Source organism: Peromyscus leucopus, chromosome 10, assembly GCF_004664715.2.
Source record: "Peromyscus leucopus breed LL Stock chromosome 10, UCI_PerLeu_2.1, whole genome shotgun sequence".
In the NCBI taxonomy this organism is placed as follows: Eukaryota; Metazoa; Chordata; class Mammalia; order Rodentia; family Cricetidae; genus Peromyscus; species Peromyscus leucopus.
The window spans coordinates 3861482-3884223 of record NC_051071.1 but is presented as its reverse complement, the minus strand read 5'-3'; the positions used below and the strand labels follow the sequence as shown (position 1 = coordinate 3884223).

The 22742-nt window shown below is 38.9% G+C and overlaps 1 protein-coding gene across 4 annotated transcripts in view; it reads left to right on the top strand.

The window, feature by feature from the left end:
* Positions 1-22742, top strand: part of Psme4 (proteasome activator subunit 4) — a 132487-nt gene that overhangs the window by 107486 nt on the left and 2259 nt on the right. For all 4 annotated transcript variants that reach the window (XM_037208900.1, XM_037208902.1, XM_028860872.2 and 1 more), the window contains 6 exons: positions 2956-3041; positions 7804-7932; positions 11969-12124; positions 18794-18956; positions 20460-20593; positions 22144-22281. In XM_037208900.1, coding sequence (XP_037064795.1) covers positions 2956-3041; positions 7804-7932; positions 11969-12124; positions 18794-18956; positions 20460-20593; positions 22144-22278 — 803 coding nt within the window. In that variant the 3' untranslated portion in view covers positions 22279-22281. The remainder of the gene's footprint in view (positions 1-2955; positions 3042-7803; positions 7933-11968; positions 12125-18793; positions 18957-20459; positions 20594-22143; positions 22282-22742) is intronic.

Below are 22742 nucleotides of genomic sequence, written 5' to 3'. Positions count from 1 at the left end.
ATACACTTGAAAATGCCATTTTAGTTAATTTGGGGTCCCCACACACATACTTTTTTTTTCTTTTGATAAAAAGTGTAAGTTTTCTGATTTTAACCTTTTTATTCAGTTTGTTTTGGGTTTTGTTTGTTTGTTTTTTGAGACCTTGTCTCACCATATAGCCTCAGCTATCCTGGAACTCACTGAGTAGACTGGGCTGGCCTTAAACTCATAGAGATCCACCTGCCTCTGCCTCTGCGTCTGCCTACCAAATATGCCACCATGCCTGGGTTTTTCTCCATTTGTTTTTTTTTTTTAATCATGATATTTTGCTTATTTTGAGTTGTAATTGTTTATATCTTCTTGCTGTTACTTGCTGGGATTAAAGGCATGCGCCACCACACCAGGCAATTTTATCCATTTTTGAGTGTACAGTTTAAAGTCCACACTCCACCCATCTCTAGAATTCTCTTCTTGGCAAGCTAAAAATCTGCACCCATTTCACAGTAACTTCTCCCTCCCATGTTCCTAGCCCCAAATAGCCACCACTTAACTTTCTGTCTTTGAAGTTTGTCTTTATTCTAGGTGGCTCATATCAGTCAAATTGGCTGTTTTATCTCTGGCATATTTCACTCGGCAAAATATTTTGTGATTATTCCATTGTCTTAGTAAGGGTTTCTATGGCTGTGAAGAGACACCATGACACTACTCTTATAAAAGAAAACAATTGTGATGGCTTACATGTTCAGAGGTTTAGTCCATTATCATCATGGTGGGAATATTGGCAGCATGCAGGCAGACATGGTATTTGAGAGGTAGCTAAGAGTTACACATCTGGAGAGAGTGAGCTGAGCCATTGAGCCTGGCTTGAGCTTCTTGAAACCTCAAAGTCATACCTGCTCTAACAAGATGATATCCATGTCATCAGCAAGAAAGTTATTTCTACTGCATTTCCTTTATATATTCATTTGTTGACATTTGAGTTTTTATCACCTTTTGACTGTTATTTAAAAATGCCATTCTTATCATTAATATTGATTCTTTTGAGATGGGGTCTCACTGTATAGCTCTGGCTGGCCTGGAACTTAGCTTGTAGACCAGGTTAGTTTTACCTGCCTCTGTCTCTGATGTGCTGGATTTAAAGGCTTGTTTTAGCATTCCTGACCTGACCATTGATGTGTTTAGTATCTATTAGGGTCGCTGATTTCAATTTTTGTGTATACCTGAGTAGGGGTGCTGGACTGTGTAGTACTTCTGTGCTTACTTGTGAGGTGTGCTGACTGTTTTCTTCAGTGGCCACCTGTTTTACAGTCTAGTCATCAAATGTCCCATATCCTTGTCTACTCCATACTTTTTGTTTTCTAAGTGGGTGCCACTTATTCTAATGGGTTTGAAAAGTTGTAATTTTGATTTGTATTTACCTGGTGAGAAATGATGTTTATCATCTTTTTATGTGCTTAATTGTCTATTTTCTTTGGAGAAAGCTTTTTTTGACTTGGTTTGTTTTTTTGTTTGTTTGTTCATTTTGTTTTTAAATACAGTGTTTCTCTATGTGGTCTTGGCTGTCCTGTAACTAAGTGTGTAGACCAGCCTGGCCTCAAACTCATAGAAATCTTCCTGCCTCTGCCTCTCAAAAGTGTCACCATGCCTGACTTTTCTCCATTTTTTTTAAATCATGATATTTTGTTGATTTAAGTTCTTGCTTTTATTACTTTATCAGGTAGATGGTTTATAAATATTTTCTCCTGTGAATGTATATTCTCTCTTCCTCACTTTCCTTCCCCATCCCTCTCTTTCAAATTTTGGTTTTATTATTGTTGTTTTTTGGTATTGTTTGGTTTGATTTTTTTGACACAGGATCCTACTCTGTGGGGCCTGCTACTGCCTCCTCAGTGCTGGATTTAAAGGCATTTGCCATTATTGGCTGACTTTTTTTGATCTTTTTAAAATTCACTTTGGGCTCATATTTAGGTCCTTAGTACACCTTGAGTTAGTTTCAGTATGTATTATAAAGTTAGAGTCTAGCTTTATTGCTTAGAATATAGACATTCATTTTTCTCAGCATTGCTTGTTGCAAACTGTTTTCTATTGCTTTGGTCTTCTTGATCAACACACATTTTAAGGGTTTATTTCTGCATTCTGTTGTATTCTATTGGTTTGTGTGCCTACCCTTATGTCAGTGCTATACTATTAATTTTGTGTGTTTGTAGTAAGTTTTTAAATCAGCAAGTATGAGTCTTAATGTTTTCAAGATATTTTGGCTACTCAAGTGTCTTAGGATTTCTATAGCTGTGAAGAAACATCATGACCATGGCAACTCTTATAAAGGAAAACATTTAACTGAAGCTAGCTTGCAGTTTCAGAGGTTTAGTCCATTATCATCATGGTGATAAGTGTGGCAGCACGCAAGCAGACATCATGCTGGAGAAGGAGCTGAGAGTTCTATATCTTGATCCACAGACAACAGAAAGTGAACTGAGTTTACACTGAGCATAGCTTGCTCATAGGAGACCTCAAAGTCCACCCCACGGTGACACGCTTCCTCCAGCAAGGCCATACCTGCCCCAGCAAAGCCTTGCATACTAATAATGCCACTCTCTGTGAGCTTATGAGAACCAGTTACATTCAAACTGCCACACAGGATATTCTTTTAATTAGATTTTAAAAAAAAATTGTAAGGATTTTAGCTATAAGCTACTCTGTCATTATCTTAACTACCTCAAGATTCTTGGCTAGTCTGAAATACATTAAAAGTACTTGTAGGCTATTAATAATTTGTAGATTTTTTTTCTGCCCTTAGTACTCTCAGTTACTTGATGGACATTACCATAGGTGCTGTTAGACTGCTAATAAATCATTCTGATTTGAGATACTGTAGCTACTCTTACATTTAAAGAGCTGTCAGGGGCATCATTGCATCATTCTTCATGGTCCCTAATTTGATAGCTTGGCTGATTCTGTGTGTTTGTTTCCAAATAGTATTGAAATGGCTTATGGCAAGTGCAGGAAGATCTTTTTCTACAGCAGTCAAAGAACAACTTCAGCTTCTGCCTTTGTTCTTTAAGGTAAGACTGTAAGTTGAAATGAAGAATACCATTTCCTCTGGCCTTCCAAGGAAAGTTATAACCATCATCCAGTGGGTTGATATGTAGTGGTTGAATTTTGATTGCATCTCTAGATAGATTTTCACAAGTAATAGTAGTTAACACTGAAAATAAGTATACATATATATTACATACAAACATATACATGCATGTAATTACTATTCATATATATATCTACATACATATACTATTATCTTAGTGATAGATTACAGTGATGAGACACTATGACCATGGCAACTCTTATAAAAGAAAAGAAAGCATTTAACTAGGGCTTGCTTACAGTTTCAGAGAGTTAGTCCATTATCCTCATGGAGGGGAGCATGGCAGCATACCAGCATACATGGTAGCTGAGTGTTCTACTTCCAAATCTGCAGGTAGCAAGAAGGCAAGCAAGCCACTGGACCTGGCTTAGGCTTCTGAGATCTTAAAGCCCACCCCCAGTGTACATTTCCTCCAAAAGGCCATGCCTACCCCAATAAGTGCCACTCCCTGAATACCAAACATTCAAATACATGAGTCTGTGGGAGCCATTCCTTTTCAAACCACCACAGTGTGAGTGCATGACAGATGTATGAAAAGTCTTTTCTCTTTTTTTATTTTGGATCCCATGTAGCCCGGGTTAGCCTCAGACTTGCTGTGTAGCAGAAGGTGATCTTGAACTGCCTCCACCTCGAAAATACTGAGATTACTGACATGAGCTACCACACCCAGCTATACACAAAAGTTTTGCAGACCAAGCATTGTTTTACCATTAGCCATTTTTTCTTTCTTTTTCTTTTTCTTTTTCTTTTTCTTTTTCTTTTTCAAGGTAGGGCTTCTTTGTGTAATAGCTCTGGCTGTTGTGGAACTTGATTTGTAGACCAGGCTGGCCTTGAACTCACATAGATCTGCCTGCTTCTGCCTCCCTAGCACTGGGACTAAAGCCAATCTTATTTTAGAGTACATATGAATGATTAAAAGGGACAATGTGATTTTTAATATGGTAATTTCTCTTGCCTATATTATTCCTTATGTAGCTGTTGTAATCTAATAAACCATTTACTATATAGTAGCTTTGTTTTATTTTATTACAGCCAATTACTAGGTAGACAGTAAGAGGCAAAAACAGGAGCCAGATACTTGAATTCAGTTTTGACTCCATGGCTGGTGGACTGACCATGTAATCATGGGCAAATAATCTAGCTCCTCAGAACTTCTTTTTCCTCATGTGCAAAGTGAGTAGCATCCACTCACTTCCTAAGGATGTGGTAAAGGTTATGTGAGTTAATATTACATATTTTCCGTTCTTAAATTGAGTTTTGTGATCAAACTCAATAACGTGAATACCATTTTATCTGAATTTTCCACTTCTCACATTGCTGTTAGCAACGACCAAGAGTTCAGATTAAACAGAATAATACACTGACCTATTGGATTCTAAACTAAGTAAGAAAGTTGCCTGCCTGTGGAAAGTGCTCAGTGCCTGTGTCAGGCATATGTGAACACTAGAAATGGTCAAAGATGGGGTTATAATCATTGGTAGAATACTTGCCCCCTCTCACAAATTACCAATATGGTACATTAATACTTTTATTTAAAGAGTTAACCTAGAGCTGTCACAGTGGCTCAGTGGTAAAGGTGCCTGCTGTCCAACTTGACAACCTGAGTTTAATTCCTAGGACCCACATAATGGAAGGAGAGAATGGATATCTGTAAATTGTCCTCTGACCTACACATGCTTACTGTGTAGGTGTGTGTAAGCATTGCAGCTCAGATGGGAAGGTATCCTGGCAGCTGGAAGCCAAGGAATACCACAGAATCACACTGCACAACAAACCTCACACAAGAGATTTATTGGGAGGGGAAAAAAACCAGGAGGGTGGCTGCCTCTATTTGAGCAAGAAACAGCAGCAAACTGTACAGGATAGAGGGCTTATGTAGAGCTTCTTGGGAAGGGGGTGGAGCTTTCCAGGGTGGAGATTGGTAGGATTTCATGTCCAGAGATTGGGCTTTTTGCTCTGGAGGGTGGAGGCAGGGTCCTGCAAGTTAGAGGTTCTTGGGGGAAGGGCCTGGCCACTTGTGTAGTTCGAGGGGCTTACACTGGTACTGGAGCCTAGAGACTGTTCCTTTTTTTTTTTTTTATTTTTTAAAAATGTTTATATGAGCATCTTGCCTGCATATATTTAAGTGTCTCAGCATGGGTGTGTGGATTCATGTGGATCCCTGGAAAGAAGACTCAGAGGCACCTTAAGAATGAATTTAGCCTTTTGAGGCTACAGGGGGATCCAGTCTCTAAGGACTGAAACACTTTTCCTTCACCCAGGGCAATTTTATTTTTCTCAATATTTACACTTTACCCAGTTGATTTCCATATGTTCAAAACAACCTGAAAGAAGCTCCCCAAAATACAATGCCAAGTGCAAATTCCTTGATTTCATCAGGTACCACAGTTTTCTGGACTTCCTCAACCAAGTTTGCATAGGCCTCTGTATCCTTGGGAGACTCTGAGACAAGATTCACACAGGGTGACAAGAGAAACAAAAGATGGATTAGGGCTAGGTGCTGCTCTTTAGAGCCAGGCCAGGTGTAGCCCAGTGGGAGCACAGCCACATATAAGTGCACAACATGCATGTTTAATACCTTCAAAGTTCAGAAGGGGATGTAAGATCCCCTAGAACTGGAAGTACAGGCAGTTGTGAGCTGCTCTGTGGGTGCTGGGAATCCAACCCAGATACTCTAGAAAAGACACCACCACCACCACCTGTTGCTGTTAACCTGCACACATAATCAATATAATTTTCAAATTTTAAAACAATATTAGCAATTACAAATTTAAATAGAACATATCAATATAAGTTTTTTCTGTCTTTATTTTATAGCTTTCTTCACCTAAAAAGCTTAGAAACCCACACAGAGGGGTAACAATATTCCTTGTATCCAGACTGTGTTTTCTCAGGAAATTTTCCTATGAAAATCAGGGCTTCTTAGAGAAATAAGAAACATTTAAGATAAACTAGCTTATCTTGTTATATCATATCTGAAACCAAGATGCCAATTTGAGTTGAAGAAATGAGTACAATCTTGAAGGGTAACACTGTTATGCCCAGATCTTGGGACCCCCAAAAGACCACCACAGAGACCAAATCCTACATGTAAAAGCAAAGAGCCTTTATTCTCTTCAAGCTCCGAGCTTGGTCCCTCTGACTGTCCGACACAGTGGTGAGAGCAGAGAGCCCTGAGCTCAAGTGGGGTAGAGTTTTTAATCATAGCAGTGGTTGGCGTGGGGTAGGGGGATTTCCAGGGTTCAGTACCCTGATTGGCTGACAACTGTCTAGGGATATCTGTAATAACAAAAATAGGTGTGTTCTAGACTCAGGAATATCTGGCCACCTTATCTAATGGTTGGAATGTTTGGGATGTTAGGTACTTCTTCATCCCTGGGTGGTATCAGCTTTTCCTGGATCTGGGTGTTTGTTACCTGCCAGTAACCCTGTCACAGAAGCTGTGTTTAGGCCCCTAAGTCTGTCATGGCTGCTGTGTAGTCAAGCTGTTTTGGGGCCCCTCCACAAAGCCATCAGATTTGTTGAAGTTAATGGGTTTTTAATGATAAAAGTGCAAGATTTATGTGTGTGTGCTCTATCTGCATGTATACCTTTGTGCCAGAAGAGGGCATCACAACTATAGTTGCTGGGAATTGAACTCAGGACCTCTGGAAGAGCAGCCAGTGCTCTTAACCACTAAGCCATCTCTCCAGCCTTTTTTTTTTTTTTATAATTGATTATTGCATAAGGAAAAATTATAGTGAAGGAAACACATAACAATTCTTATGTTGTGCCCAGTATCACCTATCAGTGAAATGAAACCTGGGTCCAATGGCCAGAGTAGCAGACATACTGAAACCAAGACACATCATCACATGGATACAATCAGGAGAGACCATGACTGAGGAAATTACTAGACAGGACCTGTTTCTCCCTCCAGATTTGAAAAATCTGACAACAAGGAGTTTTCAGAGATTTAGAAACAAAGCTACTAAATGCATCATGTGATTATTAGGATATTGAGTGACTCAGAAAATTTGTTGTAACAGTGTGCTAGTGCTACAGTGGGGGAAGTGAGCACTATAGAGTTTTTGTGGTGGTTTTGCTTTGTTCTATTTGAGACAGGGTCTCATCATGTACCCCTTGTTGACCTGGAGCTCATTGTATAGACCAGACTTTCCTCAAACTGACAGACAGGTCTACCTACTTTTCCTGAGTTCTAGACCTTAAAAGAGGCCCAAGTCTAGCTACTCTTGAGTATTTTATAATGTAACTATAATGATGTTTCAAGTATGGTGATGTCATTATAGGTTTTTTTTTTAAAGATAACATAATGGAATATTTAAGGGGCTTGCTTCAGATAATTTAGTTGATAAAAGGGGACAGCAGAAAGCAACAAGATTATCCAGGATTTGCTGTTGTTTAAGAAGTAAGTGATTGGTTTATAAGGTGTTCATTATACTTTCATGTATGTTTACAGTTTCCCATAGAAGTTGTTAAAAGTAAAAATGTAATTTTGTTTTAAGTTTTTATTTTGAGACAGGGACTCTGTAGTTACGATTGGCTTTCAGATTGACTATGTAGCCCTGGCTGGCCTCAAACTTGCCATTTTCCTGCCTCATCCTCTCATCCTCCTGGATGCTGGAATGCCTGTACTTATTGGTGGCCACTCACTGTTCAGTTTGTTTTGGTTTGTTCTCTAGATCGCCCCAGTGGAAAATGACAATAGCTATGATGAACTGAAAAGAGATGCAAAGCTTTGTTTGTCACTAATGTCTCAGGGGTTGCTCTACCCTCATCAAGTGCCTTTGGTACTTCAGGTGCTAAACCAAGTAAGTATATGGCTATAATATTTATATCCTCTGTCTAGCATTGTTTTGCCATCCTGGGGGTTTCACAATGAACTATAAAATACACAATACCTGATTTTTGTGGTTGTTTGTATTTTTTCTTTTGAGGTAGAGTCTTATTAGGTAGCCCTAACTGGCCTGGAATTCACCAGGTAGACTAGGCTGACCTGTAACTCACAAACATCCACCTGGCCTCTGACTTTTGTTTCAAGTTTTCTTTTAATATACGTGTTGACCAAAAAACAGGCCTCAATTTATATTTGACTCAGCTGCCAACTTTTTTGAATTTGGGCAAGTTCAAGATACAATAAGTATTAAAATGTATTATGAATATGAAGTGTTGATAAAGGAAGGGGCTGTCATTCCCTTTGGCCATTTTCCTTCCTGGTCTGTGATAGACACAGTGGTTCACTTACTCTGACTGCTTTGCAGCACAGTTACACAGCAGTATTCTAGTTATACACATTACAAAAGTAGGCATATTCTCACAGTTTTCACTGAAAAATATTTTCCAACAATCTAAAACGGTATTTTAGGGGCATGGGATTTAGTAGTTGTGTTTTTGGTTTTTTGGGTTTTTTTTTTTGTTTTTTGTTTTTCTTTCGAGACAGGGTTTCTCTGTGTAGCTTTGCGCCTTTCCTGGAACTCACTTGGTAGCCCAGGCTGGCCTTGAACTCACAGAGATTCGCCTGGCTCTGCCTCATGAGTGCTGGGATTAAAGGTGTGCGCCACCACCGCCCGGCTGTTTTGTTTTTTTTTTTTAAATTGTTGAGTAGAATTTGAAAATAATGATGACTGGCCACAGATTCTTATTTCTATTTTGTTTCCAAGTAAGAGACAAGCAATTATATGGTGACTATATAGAATCAATATAAAACCTACTAGTATTCCTTAAGGAATTAGATAGAAACAAATGGAAAGTATACTTACTGGGGGAGATGGGGCACTGAAAATTCCTTCTGTAAAGCAGATCGGTTGAAAGGCAGTAATTGTGTAATTGTTCATCTGCACAACTGCATGGGCCTTTCGGACCTTTTTGCTCTTAAGCTGATTCTGCAGATCTTCAATTTGGAGGCAGACAGACCTGTATTTGAATTTTATTGCAGTACTGGCTTGTATGACTTACAGAGAATCATTTAATCTTACCACCCTTCAGTTTCCTCAAAAAGTTGGGATTGTTTTTCCAACTAATCTCAGTTTGCTTCATTAATCCTTCACCTGTCTGCTTCTTGTTCTTATGCCCTCATGTTCATTTTTACTGTCATCTTTTTCTCTTGCCTTTCCTTTCTCTCTCATTCTCACTCTTCAAATATTTCTGAAATACTTTCTGTATTTATTCCATGACAAGGAAATATAGCAATAAATGTGACTAGTTGTATGATCCTCACTGCCTAGAATGCCATTGCATTAAAAAAAGAATGTCGCCAGGTGGTGGTGACATGCACCTTTAATCCCAGCACTTGGGAGGCAGAGGCAGACAGATCTCTGAGAGTTCAAGGCCAGCCTGGGCTACAGAGTGAGTTCCAGTAAAGGCACAAAGCTACACAGAGAAATCTTGTCTCAAAAACAAAAACAAAAAAAGAATGTTCTCTTCTCTTTAAAAAAATCTCTTCCACCCTGTGTTAAATGCTAAAGCTAGCTAGGATTTTTAAATTTTTTTAATTTCTTTCTTGAAATTATAATTACATCATCTTCTCTTTTATCCCAGAAAACTCTCCCATATACCCTCTCCTTGCTCTTTCAAATTTGCGGCTTTTTTTTTTTCTCCCGGTGTGTGTCTGCTGAAATATATATGGATATGCTCCGGGCTAACCATTTATTATTGTTTTTATTTACTTCATTTTTTTCATTCCCTTCCCCAAACTCCTCCCATATATTCCCCACCTAACTTCATGTCCCTTCCTCTTCCCTCCCTCTCAAAAAAGCCAAATACCGTAACAAACAAAATAATAAGATAAGAAATATCAAAACAAAATTGAAACAAAAGCCTACCAAAAACCATAGTATCTGTTTTGTGTTGGCCAATTTCTTCTGACACTATTAGGGAAAACTGATTTTCTTATTTTCAGCAGGCATCAACTGCAGATAGCTTCTTGGTTAGCAGTGAGACTGTGTGTCTATGCCTCCTTCTCAGTGCTGGGACATTGTCTGTTTTGAACATATGCAGGTCCTATGCATGTTGTCACAACAGTTTTTCTGAATTCACGTGTACATCAGTCCTATTGTGTCTGAAAGATGCTCTTTCTTTGGAATCATCTACCACCTTTGGCTCTTACAATTTTTCTACCTCCACATCTGCATAGATCCCTGAACCTTTGGGGCAGAGGTTTGATAACGATATCCTATTTAGGACTGGGTGCTCCAAAATCTCTCACTCTCTGCTTGTTGTCTGGTTGTGGGTGTTTTTAATTACTATCTAGTGCAAGAAGCTTCTCTGAGGATTGAGCAATGCACTGATCTATGGGTATAGCTGTATCTCATTAGAAGTCATTTTAATTGCTTTTACTTTAGCAGAGCAATCGTAGTGGGTTTTCCCTTGGGGCCTATGCCTATCTAGTCTCAATTTCTTGGCGTTAGATACCTAGATTGGGCAGGGGATGATCCAAGGAAGGGGAATAGAATGTAGTGCTATAAACAGATAAAGGGACTAGGAGGATTTAATGAGGAGGGGAATGGGAGGACAAGGTAAAGAGGTAAAAGAGGGAATATGGGAAGTGACAACTAAAGAAAGAAAGGCCTTTTGAAAAGCCATATGGAAACCCACTGTAGAAGCTTTTTAAAACATCTACACATGGTAAGTAATTTAAATGGCATTTCTGCATGTTGGAGGAGACAGTCCCCAACTAGATGTGCAACCAATTAAAACCTCCAGTGTCAAGAATGGAATATAGCTTATGAGTTGTTAGCCAGAGGGGTTTCATAGCCACCTTCCCACAAAACATCACAGGCTATTGCCAAAACTGTTGGTTCATCTCCACAATTTGACAGGAAGGACCTCTTACTGAAGACACCACTTACTTCTGTTAGCAAAACTGAGAGATAGCGCTGTTCCTAACTAGAAGCTTCAACCCTCCTGACTAGTGTTCATAATATTGGAAGGTACCCTGCATGCTACCAGAGGAGGAAAGTTATCATCAGTAACACCCAACAACAAATGCTGCAGCCTACAATATCAACCTGCCTGCAAGATAAACTGGTGTAATAGTGGCACAAATATGTAGCTGAAGAGTTTTCTCTCCTGGTCCCGCCAAGCCCCAGCAGTCCGACAGCCCACTTATAAAATAAACACACAGACGCTTATATTATTTAAACTGTTTGGCCTAATGGCTCAGGCTTCTTGTTAACTGTTCTGATATCTTAAATTAACCCATTTCTATAAATCTATACCTTGCCACGTGGCTTGTGGCTTACCAGCATCTTCACATGCTGCTTGTCATGGTGGCTGGAAGTGTCTCCTTCCGCCTTCCTGTTCTCTCTTTTCTCCTCTCTGTTAGTCCTGCCTATACATCCTGCCTGGCCACTGGCCAATCAGTGTTTTATTTATTGACCAATCAGAGCAAGACCATCCCACAGCACAAATATTATGAGAGTAACTAACTACTTTTGCTTGGATTTATGTCTTAATCTATGAGCTGAAATCCATACCTGACACTAGTAGTTAATACTCTTGTTTGCTTCTCAGGCCTTATCTGCTGCTATTGAAAGAAAAATGGAGTACTATGTGGTACTTGGAGGAGTCAATTGTCTTAATTATGAATACTTCTCTCCCAAGAGAGTATTTTGACTTTTACCAGTATCTTACTTCCGCACCATTGAACAGTCAGACATTTTGAATAACTGCCTTGAGAACTTGACCATACTTCTCTTTACTTAGAAGGAAATGGAAGCTGAAGTTAACTGTAACTATACCTGTGAAAGTAGAATCAAATTAAAATTTGGTATTACTTGCATGTAATGATATTGTCATCTTGTTTCCTTAACAGTTCTATTATCATAGATATTCATTTCTCATTTACAGACAGCAAGAAGCAGTTCTTGGCATGCAAGATATACAGTGCTGACCTACCTCCAGACCATGGTATTTTATAACCTCTTTATTTTCCTGAACAATGAAGATGCAGTTAAAGACATCAGATGGCTGATTATATGCCTTTTAGAGGATGAACAGTTAGAGGTAAAACTTAAATTAGAACAAATGGAAACTCAGTTAGCTTTAAAAATGTATGATTATGAGGCTGAGGCATTAGCATTTTCATAAGTTTAAAGCCAGCCTTGGCCAACCAGCGCAATTCATAAGATGTGTTTTATTTAAACATTATTTAACTTTAGTCTGTGTGAGTAGTCATGATTTCCTATAGTACAGATAAAAACTACTAGATGATTTCTGGATGTATCTTCTCACAGTTGGTTGACATATCACTTGTTACTGTGTTTTCTTGCCTATGAAATGAGGGGTTGTAATTAGTCTTTTCTTTTTCTTTTTTTCCTTTTGCTGAAAATAGATATTTTTCTCATACAATATATCCTGATTATAGTTTCCCTTCCCTCTACTCATTCCAGTTCCTCCCCACCTCCTCCTCTCCAGACCCACTTCCTTTCTATCTCATTAGGAAAGAACAGGCTTCTAAAAGATTTAATGACAAAATAAAATAGAGTAAGATATAACAAAAAATATCACATCAAGGTTGGACAAGGAAAGGAGCCCCAAGAGCAGGTACAGGAATCAGAAACCTACTTGTTCACACACTCAAGAGTCCTATTAAAATACTAAGCTAATAGGTATAATATGTACACACAGGACCTGTTGCAGACCTGAATAGGCCCATATTTGCTGCTCTGTGAATTCATAAGAGCCTTGCTTAGTTGATGCAGGGGACCTTTTTCTCGTGAGGTCCTTCATCCCCTCTGACTCTTTCACTCTTTCTGATTCCTTTTCTGCGGAGTTCCCTGCGCTTTGAGTGGAGGGATTTAATGGAGACATCCCATTTAGAGCTGTGTGTTCCAAGGACTCACTCTCCACTTGTCTTACTGTGGGTCTCTGCATTTGTTCTTGTCTGATGCAGAAGGAAGCTTCTCTGATGATAACTGAATAAGACACTGATCTATGAGTATAGCAGAATACTGTTAGTCATTTTATTGATGCTTTTTTTTTTGTTAGTTTTTGTTGTTGTTATTTGCGTTCTGTTTTGTTTTGATCAGACCAGTAGTGTTTGGTTTTACCATAGGTCTCTGGGGCTATTTAGTGTCTAGTTCTTGGTCACCCAAGCAGTGTCCAGTATCAGTTCCTTCCTGTAGAGTGGCTCTTAAGTCAAATCAGACATTGGTTGGCTAATCCCACAAGTTCTGTTCATCATTGCCCTAGCATATCTTGCAGGAAAGATAGATTGTTGGTCAAAGCTTTTGTAGCTGGGTTGGTATTTTTGTTTATCTTTTGGTAGCCTGTAGAGTACCTTTCCACACCAAAGACACCAGAACGTAGGGCTAAAGATGTTTAAGGGACTAGTAGAAACGTACATGAAGGCATACTGAAGAGCACAGAACATACTATTATCTAGTAGACTTAAAATATGACCACTATTGTTATCCCTGCTTGATACAGAGATATTAGTCATATTTTGTACAAAAAGATAATCTTTTAACTCAGTTAGCCCAATATAAGAAAAAGCATGCTGCAATAAATGTAGAATAAGATATAATTATCATTGACCCTGGGAAAGAAATATACACGAACTTTCATAAAAATGTTATTTACTTTACACACTTTAAAACTTGTTTGTAGTAGAGAATTTTCTATGTTTGTGTATCTAAGCACTGAGAAGAGACTGATCTATAGGAAAGCAGGAATGGTGGTTTATCTACTTCTCTAATCAGCCTGTGCAGCTTTCCAGGGTTCAGCAAGCAAATGTCATTCAGACTGTAGGGTACTCACAGACTACTTATAACAAATTCAGTGAGCCGGCAGGATGGTGGTGCACACCTTTAATCCCAGCACTCAGGAGGAAGAGGCAGCCTGGTCTACAGAGTGAGTTCCAGGAAAGGCGCAAAGCTACACAGAGAAACCCTGTCTCGAAAAACAAAAATAACAAATTCAGTGAAAATACTTAGGTTAGTTTCTAAGAAACACAATAAATATAAGTATAAAAATGAAAAGTGGAAGTCTCAGAAATAACGTTTCCAGGCCTCAGTTTTAGAGTATTAATCAGCTTTCTTTGGTCATAGTAATACTTGAACATAGCACCGCAGAGAAAGAAAGGGTTTATCTGTATTAACTTGTAGTTTATATACCTTAACTTATAGACTTCAGTCCATGACAGATCAACCTGGTTGCTTGTAGGCATATGGTAAAGCAGTGTGGTAGGAATGTGGTGGAGCAAGCAAAACCACTCATCTACTCTCCAGAAAGTAGAAAAGCTAGGAAAAAGACTTTCCCCACTGTTCACTCTGAGACCAAAGACTTGGGCTGTACCACTTCCTGGTAGTGCCACACTAGAGAATAAAGCCTCAAATACATGGACTTTAGAGGGACATTTACGATCCAGTCTGTAATAATGCCTTGTCATTAAAATGGTGGTGTATGCCTTTAATCCCATTAGGAGGCAGATGTCTGTAAATTCAATGCCAGCCAGGACTACATAGTGAGACCCTGTCTCTCTAAAATAATAATAATAGTAATTAATTAATTAATTAATATTGTCATGAGCCAAGAAGATGGCCTAGCAGATAAAGGAATTTACTGCCAACCCTGACATCTTGCATTTATTTAATCCTGGAACCGACATCTAGGAAAAAACTGACTCCTGAGCATTGTCTTCTGACCACCACACATGTATTGTGGCATGCTATGCCCACACACAGAACTGTTTTGTTTTGTTTTTAATTAAACTTAACTGTCTCTAAGAATGTTTGAGTATGACTCTATTTTCTCCAATTGCTCATAAATAAACATAACTGTGGCTGGGAAGATAACTCAGTGGGATAAGACCATTTAGTGGGCAGCAAGCATGAAGGCCAGAGTTCAAATCTCTAGCACCTACATAATAAGCCAGGCATGTAGTCACACACAATGAAACTCCAGGGCAGAGACATGAAGATCACTGGGATTTGATGGTCACCAGCCTACTCCCAGGTTCAGTAAGAGACTCACAATCTCAAAGTATGTCCAGCCTTTGGATTGAATAGGTTTTTATAAATCATATTGATCTTAGTTTGTTTCTATTGTAATACTTCCTTTGAAGACTGTTAGATTTTAGGGAGGGTATGTGTTATTATGAATGATAGAAGAAGAATGCTAAATAGGATTGAGGATGTACCTCAGTTGGAAGAGGCTTGCCTTACACCACATACACCAGACATGGCACATGCTTGTCATCCCAGCATTAGCATCTTCCAAGAATGCAGCAGGTGATACCGAATTTTACTTCAGATTTGTTACTATTTAATTTAAAATTGTTCTTTGTGTAACCTCAGCTATACAGCAGGTTTGAGGCCAGCCTATCTACATCAAACCCTGTCTTAATTCAGCAACAATAATATGACTATAATTTCTTAAGTGTTATTGTTGATGAGACTGGCTGTAAAGCAAAGTTGTTTTTATTTTCAATCTATTATTAGTTGAAAAACATCCAAGAAAATGTGTGATCCTTAGCTTACTGTCACTTAGAATGAGTCTTCTCAGAACATCAAAATTAAAAGAAGTGTTTTCTTAGATCTGTAGTAAAAAGTACCTTTGTATAAATAAAATTCAGGCCCAGTGAGATAAATTAGCAAGTAAAAGGCTCCTGTTGCCAAGCCTGATGATCTGAGTTCCAGGTGTGCATCATGGAGCAAGTAATAATTACAAGTAATAAAAAAAAGTAAATAATTCAAGAAAAATAACAATGTTGCTCAACCTGCTGGTGAGCTGTTGTCCTGTCATTGTTCTTCCCGGTTCTTCCCGAGGTGGGTCTGTGTAGGGAGGAGGTGCTGACCGAGATAGGAGGGCAGATGGCTGATCAGAGGAGGAGGCTGGATCTGTAGTGAGAGCACATGGATAAGGGGTTGAGTAATGACGGCTTTGAAAATTCTGTTTGGGGAGCTTTCCATGGAAATTCCTGTTACTTGGGACTTTTAAAAAATGTTGCTCTAAGCCCCATGTAGTGGTGCATATTTGGAATCTTAGCACTTAGGAAGCTAAGCCAGGAAGAACATGTATTAAAGATCTGATCTTAAAAAATAGAAGGGAGGTGAGCTGAGGATGGTAAAGCTCTGTAGAAAGCAGAAGACTATTTGCCTTGCCAGAGACTGGGTTCTATGCCTGGTGTTCCTTGCATAGAGTCTTATTTTTCCTAAGTAAGATTTCATAAATAGAACAGTGCAGGATCTGCAGGTCATAGAGGTGATGGATAAGCATATAATCATGTGAACAGGCAGCTTCTCTAGAGTACCGTGTAACATTATAGACTTATTTCACATTTGTTACTACTTAATAAAGCATTGTGCTTTCTCTAAACAGAAAATGCCCGTTACTATGACATATGGCAAATGAAGCCATCATTGGAATAAGATGATAGAAAATGCTACATATAGCAGTAATAACTAGCTAAATCTTACTTGTGATTGAATTGAAAAAACTTTATAATTGAGAGCTGATTTTTTTTGTTTTGTTTTTGTTTTTCGAGATAGGGTTTCTCTGTGTAGCTTTGCGCCTTTCCTGTGATTTTTTTTCTATTACAAATTTAAAGAAAAAGATTAGAAGTGTAAAGAGATAATATGTTTTTAACTAATAAAATGAAATAATTCTTTTTTTCCTCACATTGTAAAGCTATAATTGGCATGTAAATTCTGACTAAATCTTGGCAAAAAAAAAAAAAAAAAAAAAAAATCCCTAAATCTAGGTCTTAGTACTGGGAAAGAGTGATCCGGAAGTATTGGGGTATTTATTAGCAGCTTGGAGGAAAATCAGTTGGAACATTTCACAGTGTAACATACTCCATATAGTAAAGTAGTGTCATCTCACTTTTTTAAGTTAAGGAAACTGAAATACATATGTAGCAGGAATCTTAAAGGTTCTTATTAATAAAATCAAACCCGAGACGAGTTATTGGGGTCCATGCTGGTAGATCAGAGAGACAGAACAAGCCACAGCTACCTCACCTGGTCAACTTCTCAGCTGGTCTTGTCTACTCAGACTGGAAGCTTCTGTGTCCTCATCCCAATAGCTCTCAGCTGAACTGCTGCTTAAAAGCCTGAATGCTGCCGGGCGGTGGTGGCACACGCCTTTAACCCCAGCACTTGGGAGGCAGAAGCAGGCGGATCTCTGTGAGTTCCAGGCCAGCCTGGGCTACCAAGTGAGTTCCAGGAAAGGCGCAAAGCTACACAGAGAAACCCTGTCTCGAAAAACCAAAAAAAAAAAAAAAAAGCCTGAATGCTTAATCAGCCACATGCTTAACCAGCCAAATGCTTCTAGTTTCTCGTCCTCACGCCTTATATATCTTTCTGCTTTCTACCACCACTCTCTGGGATTAAAGGCTGGCTTTCTGGGATTAAAGGTGTGAGTCACCATGCCTGGCTGTTTCCAGTGTGACCTTGAACTCACAGAGATCCAGAGGGATTTCTGTCTCTGGAATGCTAGGATTAAAGGCGTGTGCTATCACTGCCTAACTAGTGGCTTTTCTGTTCTCTGACCCCAGATAAGTTTATTAAAGTACACAATATTTTGGGGAACACAATACCACCACATACATATTTGGCTATTTGTAGGAACTTAAAGCAGAGGTGACTTTTTAAGCCTTCAGATGACATCAAAATAGACAAATCTCACTGTAAGAATATTAGAAACTTAAATTTAACAATCAATCTTCAGACCAGAGAAAAAGGTTGTTACATACAATAATCATCAAATTTTTGTAAACTAATTGTAGACATATAAAGACAAAACAAACTACAAATAATGACCATAGAGATGCAAACAATAGACAAGACAGCTGTACTTACTTTTAATATATCTTCTGTTTATCCACAAAACACAGAGTGTGTTGCTGTTGGCCAGTGTGACTACTGCCCACATTCCAATTCTATGTCATAGCATGTCAGCATTATTCTTTGTACATAGTTGATAGTACAGACTTGATAGTCATAAAATGGTTGAGCCCTTCACATTGTGTTATCCTAAATCAGTCAAAATCCATCAAAAGTTAAATGCAGTAACACTGTCTGGCTGGATGTGGTGGTGCACACCTGTGATTTCAGGTACTCTGATGTTTGAGGAAAGAAGATGGGAAGTTCATGAGCATCAGCCTGGGCAATTTAACAAGATCTGTCAACCTAAAAACAAAAGGGATTAGGCATGGAACTCACTGGTAGAACACTGTTCTAACATAGGCAGGGGCCTGGACAACTTAGTGAGACCTTTTTACAAAATACAAATTAAATAGAGGCCTCAGTGATGGAGTACCTGCTTAGCTTAAATGAAGCCCTCAAATTCAGTCCTAGTAGCACATATTTATAGAAAACAGGGCAACCAAATGACAATACAGAGAACCTCTCAAGGAATACAGAGTGAAACATTGACTTTTTTGTTTATTTTTTGAACATTTGTTTTTATTATTTTATGTGTTAATTTGTGGAGACATTTTATTTTATGTATACTAGTTATACGTCTATAACCCTGATACAGCTTTTATCCATTTTGTGGCCACAGAAACCTGGGGAATCTGGTGATGGCTATCATAAAAAAGAAAGAAAAAGTAAATTTTACATACAATTCTAAGAAAGTTCTCCACTCAACTTTTCAGTGCCACTCTGTCCTTTATCACCTCAGACTTAGGATCTCAGTTCTAATAGAAATGATTAATTATCTCTCCAGGTTCGAGAAATGGCTGCTACCACCTTAAGTGGTCTGCTACAGTGTAACTTCCTTACCATGGACAGTGCCATGCAGATTCATTTTGAGCAACTTTGCAAAACAAAACTACCCAAGAAAAGAAAGCGAGACCCTGGATCTGTGGGAGATACCATTCCTTCTGCAGGTAATATTAACAAATCCCCATACCTTTGGCGAATTAGGAAGACTTGCTTAAAAATTTGAAGTACTTGTTTGTGTTCAGGTCTTGGCTAGATGCTGGGAATAATTGTCCCTACTTGTTACAAATTGGCATGAAGAAGACAGGACCGGAAATGAAAAGGCTAAAATTGTATGTACAAAGGAACTTGTCCACTATTGCATACAGCAACTTTTTAATAAGGCAGTTCTAACCTCCACCTAAAATAAGTACAGATCTAGAATTGGTTATTTTGGAGGATTTAAGCTATCTTGTGTTCAGAATTTAGGATTTATGTGTTAGTGCACTAAAAGAAAAAAACATCTGCTGCCATGCTTGGGACTTGAGTTTGATCTCTGGTATCCATGATGGAAAGGAAGACTTTCTCCCACAAGTTTCCTGTGATCTTACTTGCATACCATGCCACTCAGATGTATGTTTGTGCAGATATGCACATGTAAGTGGGAGTACACACACAAAATAAATACTTATTTTAATGAAAAATGGGAATTGGCAAGGAAGATCGCATGGTTAGTAAAATGCTTGCCATACAAGCCTGGGGCCCTGAGTTTGATTCCTAGCACCTACATAAAAAGCCAGATGTACTGTCCCATAACTGCAGCACTGGGCAGTAGAGACAAGCAGATCCCCAGGTCTCTGTAAAAGACCTTCACTCAAAAAACTGTACAGAATTATAGAGATGGCTTGGTGGTTACACATGCTTACTGTTAGAGACCCAAGTTCTGTTTCTAACATCCACATCTAGAGCCTCACACCTGCCTATAACTCCAGCTCCATAGAATTCAATACCCCGTTTCAGCTTCTGTGGGAACTCACATGCATATGCACATACATACATACATACACAGAAATAAAAATATTAAAAATTCAAAAGAAATGGTGAAAGGCTCCTGGAGGAATAAGACCTGAGATTGACTTCTGCTATCTACATTTATGTGCACACACATGTACATAACAGGAATACATGCATACAGGAAAGAAAAAGTTTTAAGGAACCAGAGGCACCTTTGCTTCTGTCTAGAGAGGGAATATTGGATAGTCATGTGTGGCTCTATGAGGGAAATCACTTCAAAGAAATGCAATACTGAATAAATTACTTTTTAGTACTATGTACTGTGAACACAGTAAAACAGCTATGATACCTCTAGGGACCACCAGTGTATGTGTGATCGGATCAGAAATTGTACTTAGAATATGAATGAGCTGTTCAAGAAAATTGTTGCTATGTTGGTTTTTAACAATAAGCTCCATTCCTGGCTAGAAACAATTATACTGTCACTGAGGGACAACTATAGAATGTCTCTAAAATTCTTGCAGGTTCTAGTTCAGCCCAAAAATCATGCTTTTTTTTCTGTATGTACTTGTAAATTTATATTTAAATGGGGGAAATGTGCACACTAAAAGCACATCTAGTATGAATGACAATTTATTTCAATGTAAAGGATGTATATGTTGTTGTTTTCATTACAGAGTTGGTCAGACGTCATGCTGGTGTTCTTGGACTTGGTGCATGTGTTCTTTCTAGCCCTTATGATGTTCCCACCTGGATGCCCCAGCTCCTTATGAATCTCAGTGCACATTTGAATGATCCCCAGCCTATTGAGGTATGTTCTGTATGGTTCAAAGAATGATCTATAATAGCTATATTTTCAGTTTTGTATGAATGAGTTTAAATACACAGCAAGCCACAGTAAAAGAATAAATAGCAAGTATCAGGCAGATATCAGACAGACAGACAACAAAGTACCATCAAATTTGGAGACTAAGTATATCTAGCAGAAACCAACTGGTGAAGCACCTTTAAGGCAGCTAGCTGGAGTTCCTAATAAAGAAAGTCTCAGCCGGGCGGCGGTGGTGGTGGTGCATGCCTTTAATCCCAGCACTCAGGAGGCAGAGCCAGGAGGATCTCTGTGAGTTTGAGGCCAGCCTGGGCTACCAAGTGAGTTCCAGGAAAGGCACAAAACTATAGAGAAACCCTGTCTCGAAAAACCAAAAAAAAAAAAAGAAAGTCTCAGGCAGAGTAGAGTATATCCCCTAGTGAGGCTTCCAAGTAAAAGAACAAATAGCAGATAGAGATAACATAGTCAAATCAATGCTTACAACAGCAGAACATTACTGGGGAAGTTTACAGTTGAGCTGAACTTGCCAATTTTCCCACTGCAAGTGCTTTTACATTATGGAATAAACAGAGGCAGCCTCTGCTGGAAGTGATTTGCCTTCTGGCCGTCCTCTCCTTCTGCCACAGAGTTAAAGAGGCTAAACCATTCCCAGACAAGGGGCCTTAGAGAACACAACATACACATGCTTGGGGCCAACTCTGTTTCCAGATCCAGCTTCTTAGTGAACTCAAACAGCACATAACAATTAACCAAAATAATGTACATCCCAAAGTATAATTCTTACTTGTCAGTTTATTTGTATCATTTGATAAATACTTTCCTGCACACTTTGAACTTACTGCTTTATAAAGCTAGTGCCTCAGCTGGGAGGTAGTAGTGAGTGCCTTTAATTCAGCACTCAGGAGACAGAAGCAGGTGGATCTCTGAGTTTGAGGCCAGCCTGGTCTGTAGAGTTCCAGGACAGCCAAGACTACACAGAGAAACCCTATCTCAAAAAAACCTAAAACAAAAAAAAACAAAGCTACTGTCTCTGATAGGGTCATGTTTAATCTGTAATTATTAAAGCCTTGCAGAGACATTTCTCTTCTGTATAACAAAATAAAATTAAATTCTGTAGCTTCTCTCCTTTCTAGATACAAAGCACTAGCTACAAAGTTAGGTTTCTTGTCACTGTTATTCTGGCATTTTGTATCTGGAAAGTCTCTCATCTCACTGAGGGCTAATGTTAAACTGGAAATAGTGATTATATTATCTAGTAGTGAGCACCCGTGCTCCGAAGCTAAACAGGTCCCCTTTGTAAATACAATATGGTATTGAAACTGATCTAGCAATGTGGCACTACATTCCAGTACTTTGTCCTGAAGTGAAGCTTAGTAATTTTACAGAACATTAGTAGTTTGGAGACAGAAAATTGACTTGGTTTTCTAACATTGTAGCATTTGCAGTGTGTGAGACTTGAGGTCTAGGTGGATTCTAATGTAGCTGAAGATAACCAATGTTTAACTCTGGTTAAAATATACATGGGTTGATTACAGATGACTGTAAAGAAGACTCTGTCCAATTTCCGAAGGACACACCATGACAACTGGCAAGAACACAAGCAGCAGTTCACTGACGATCAGCTGCTTGTCCTCACTGACCTCCTTGTGTCACCGTGCTATTATGCATAGAGGGTGAGTGAGTTACATGTGACATCCAGCACTGTCATTCCACTGGCGACTGAGAGAAGAATATCTACAAGTTTTTAAACTTTGCTGACATTTTAGATGTAACTGCTTAGGTAAAATGGAGAGAGTTGTTTGTTTTGACTTTTTAAGACAGCAATAACTGTAGACCAGGCCAGCTTTGCATCTGGAATGATTCCCCCACTTAGCCTCATGAGTACTAGGTTTGCAGCTGTGTGCCCGCACACCTGACTGTTTGTGAGCATGGCTTTTGAGGTAGTGGGTATATAGTTCAGATTTAGCACAGATGAGACCCTGGGCTCAATTTCAGCACTGAGGTAAACAAACATGATGGCCTGTGCCTTTATCCTCAGAGAGTTTTGTTGGGTGGGTGGGTGGGTTGGTTTTTTGAGACAGTGCCTCACTGTGTAACCCTGGCTGCCTAGATCTTGCAGCCCTCCTACCTACGC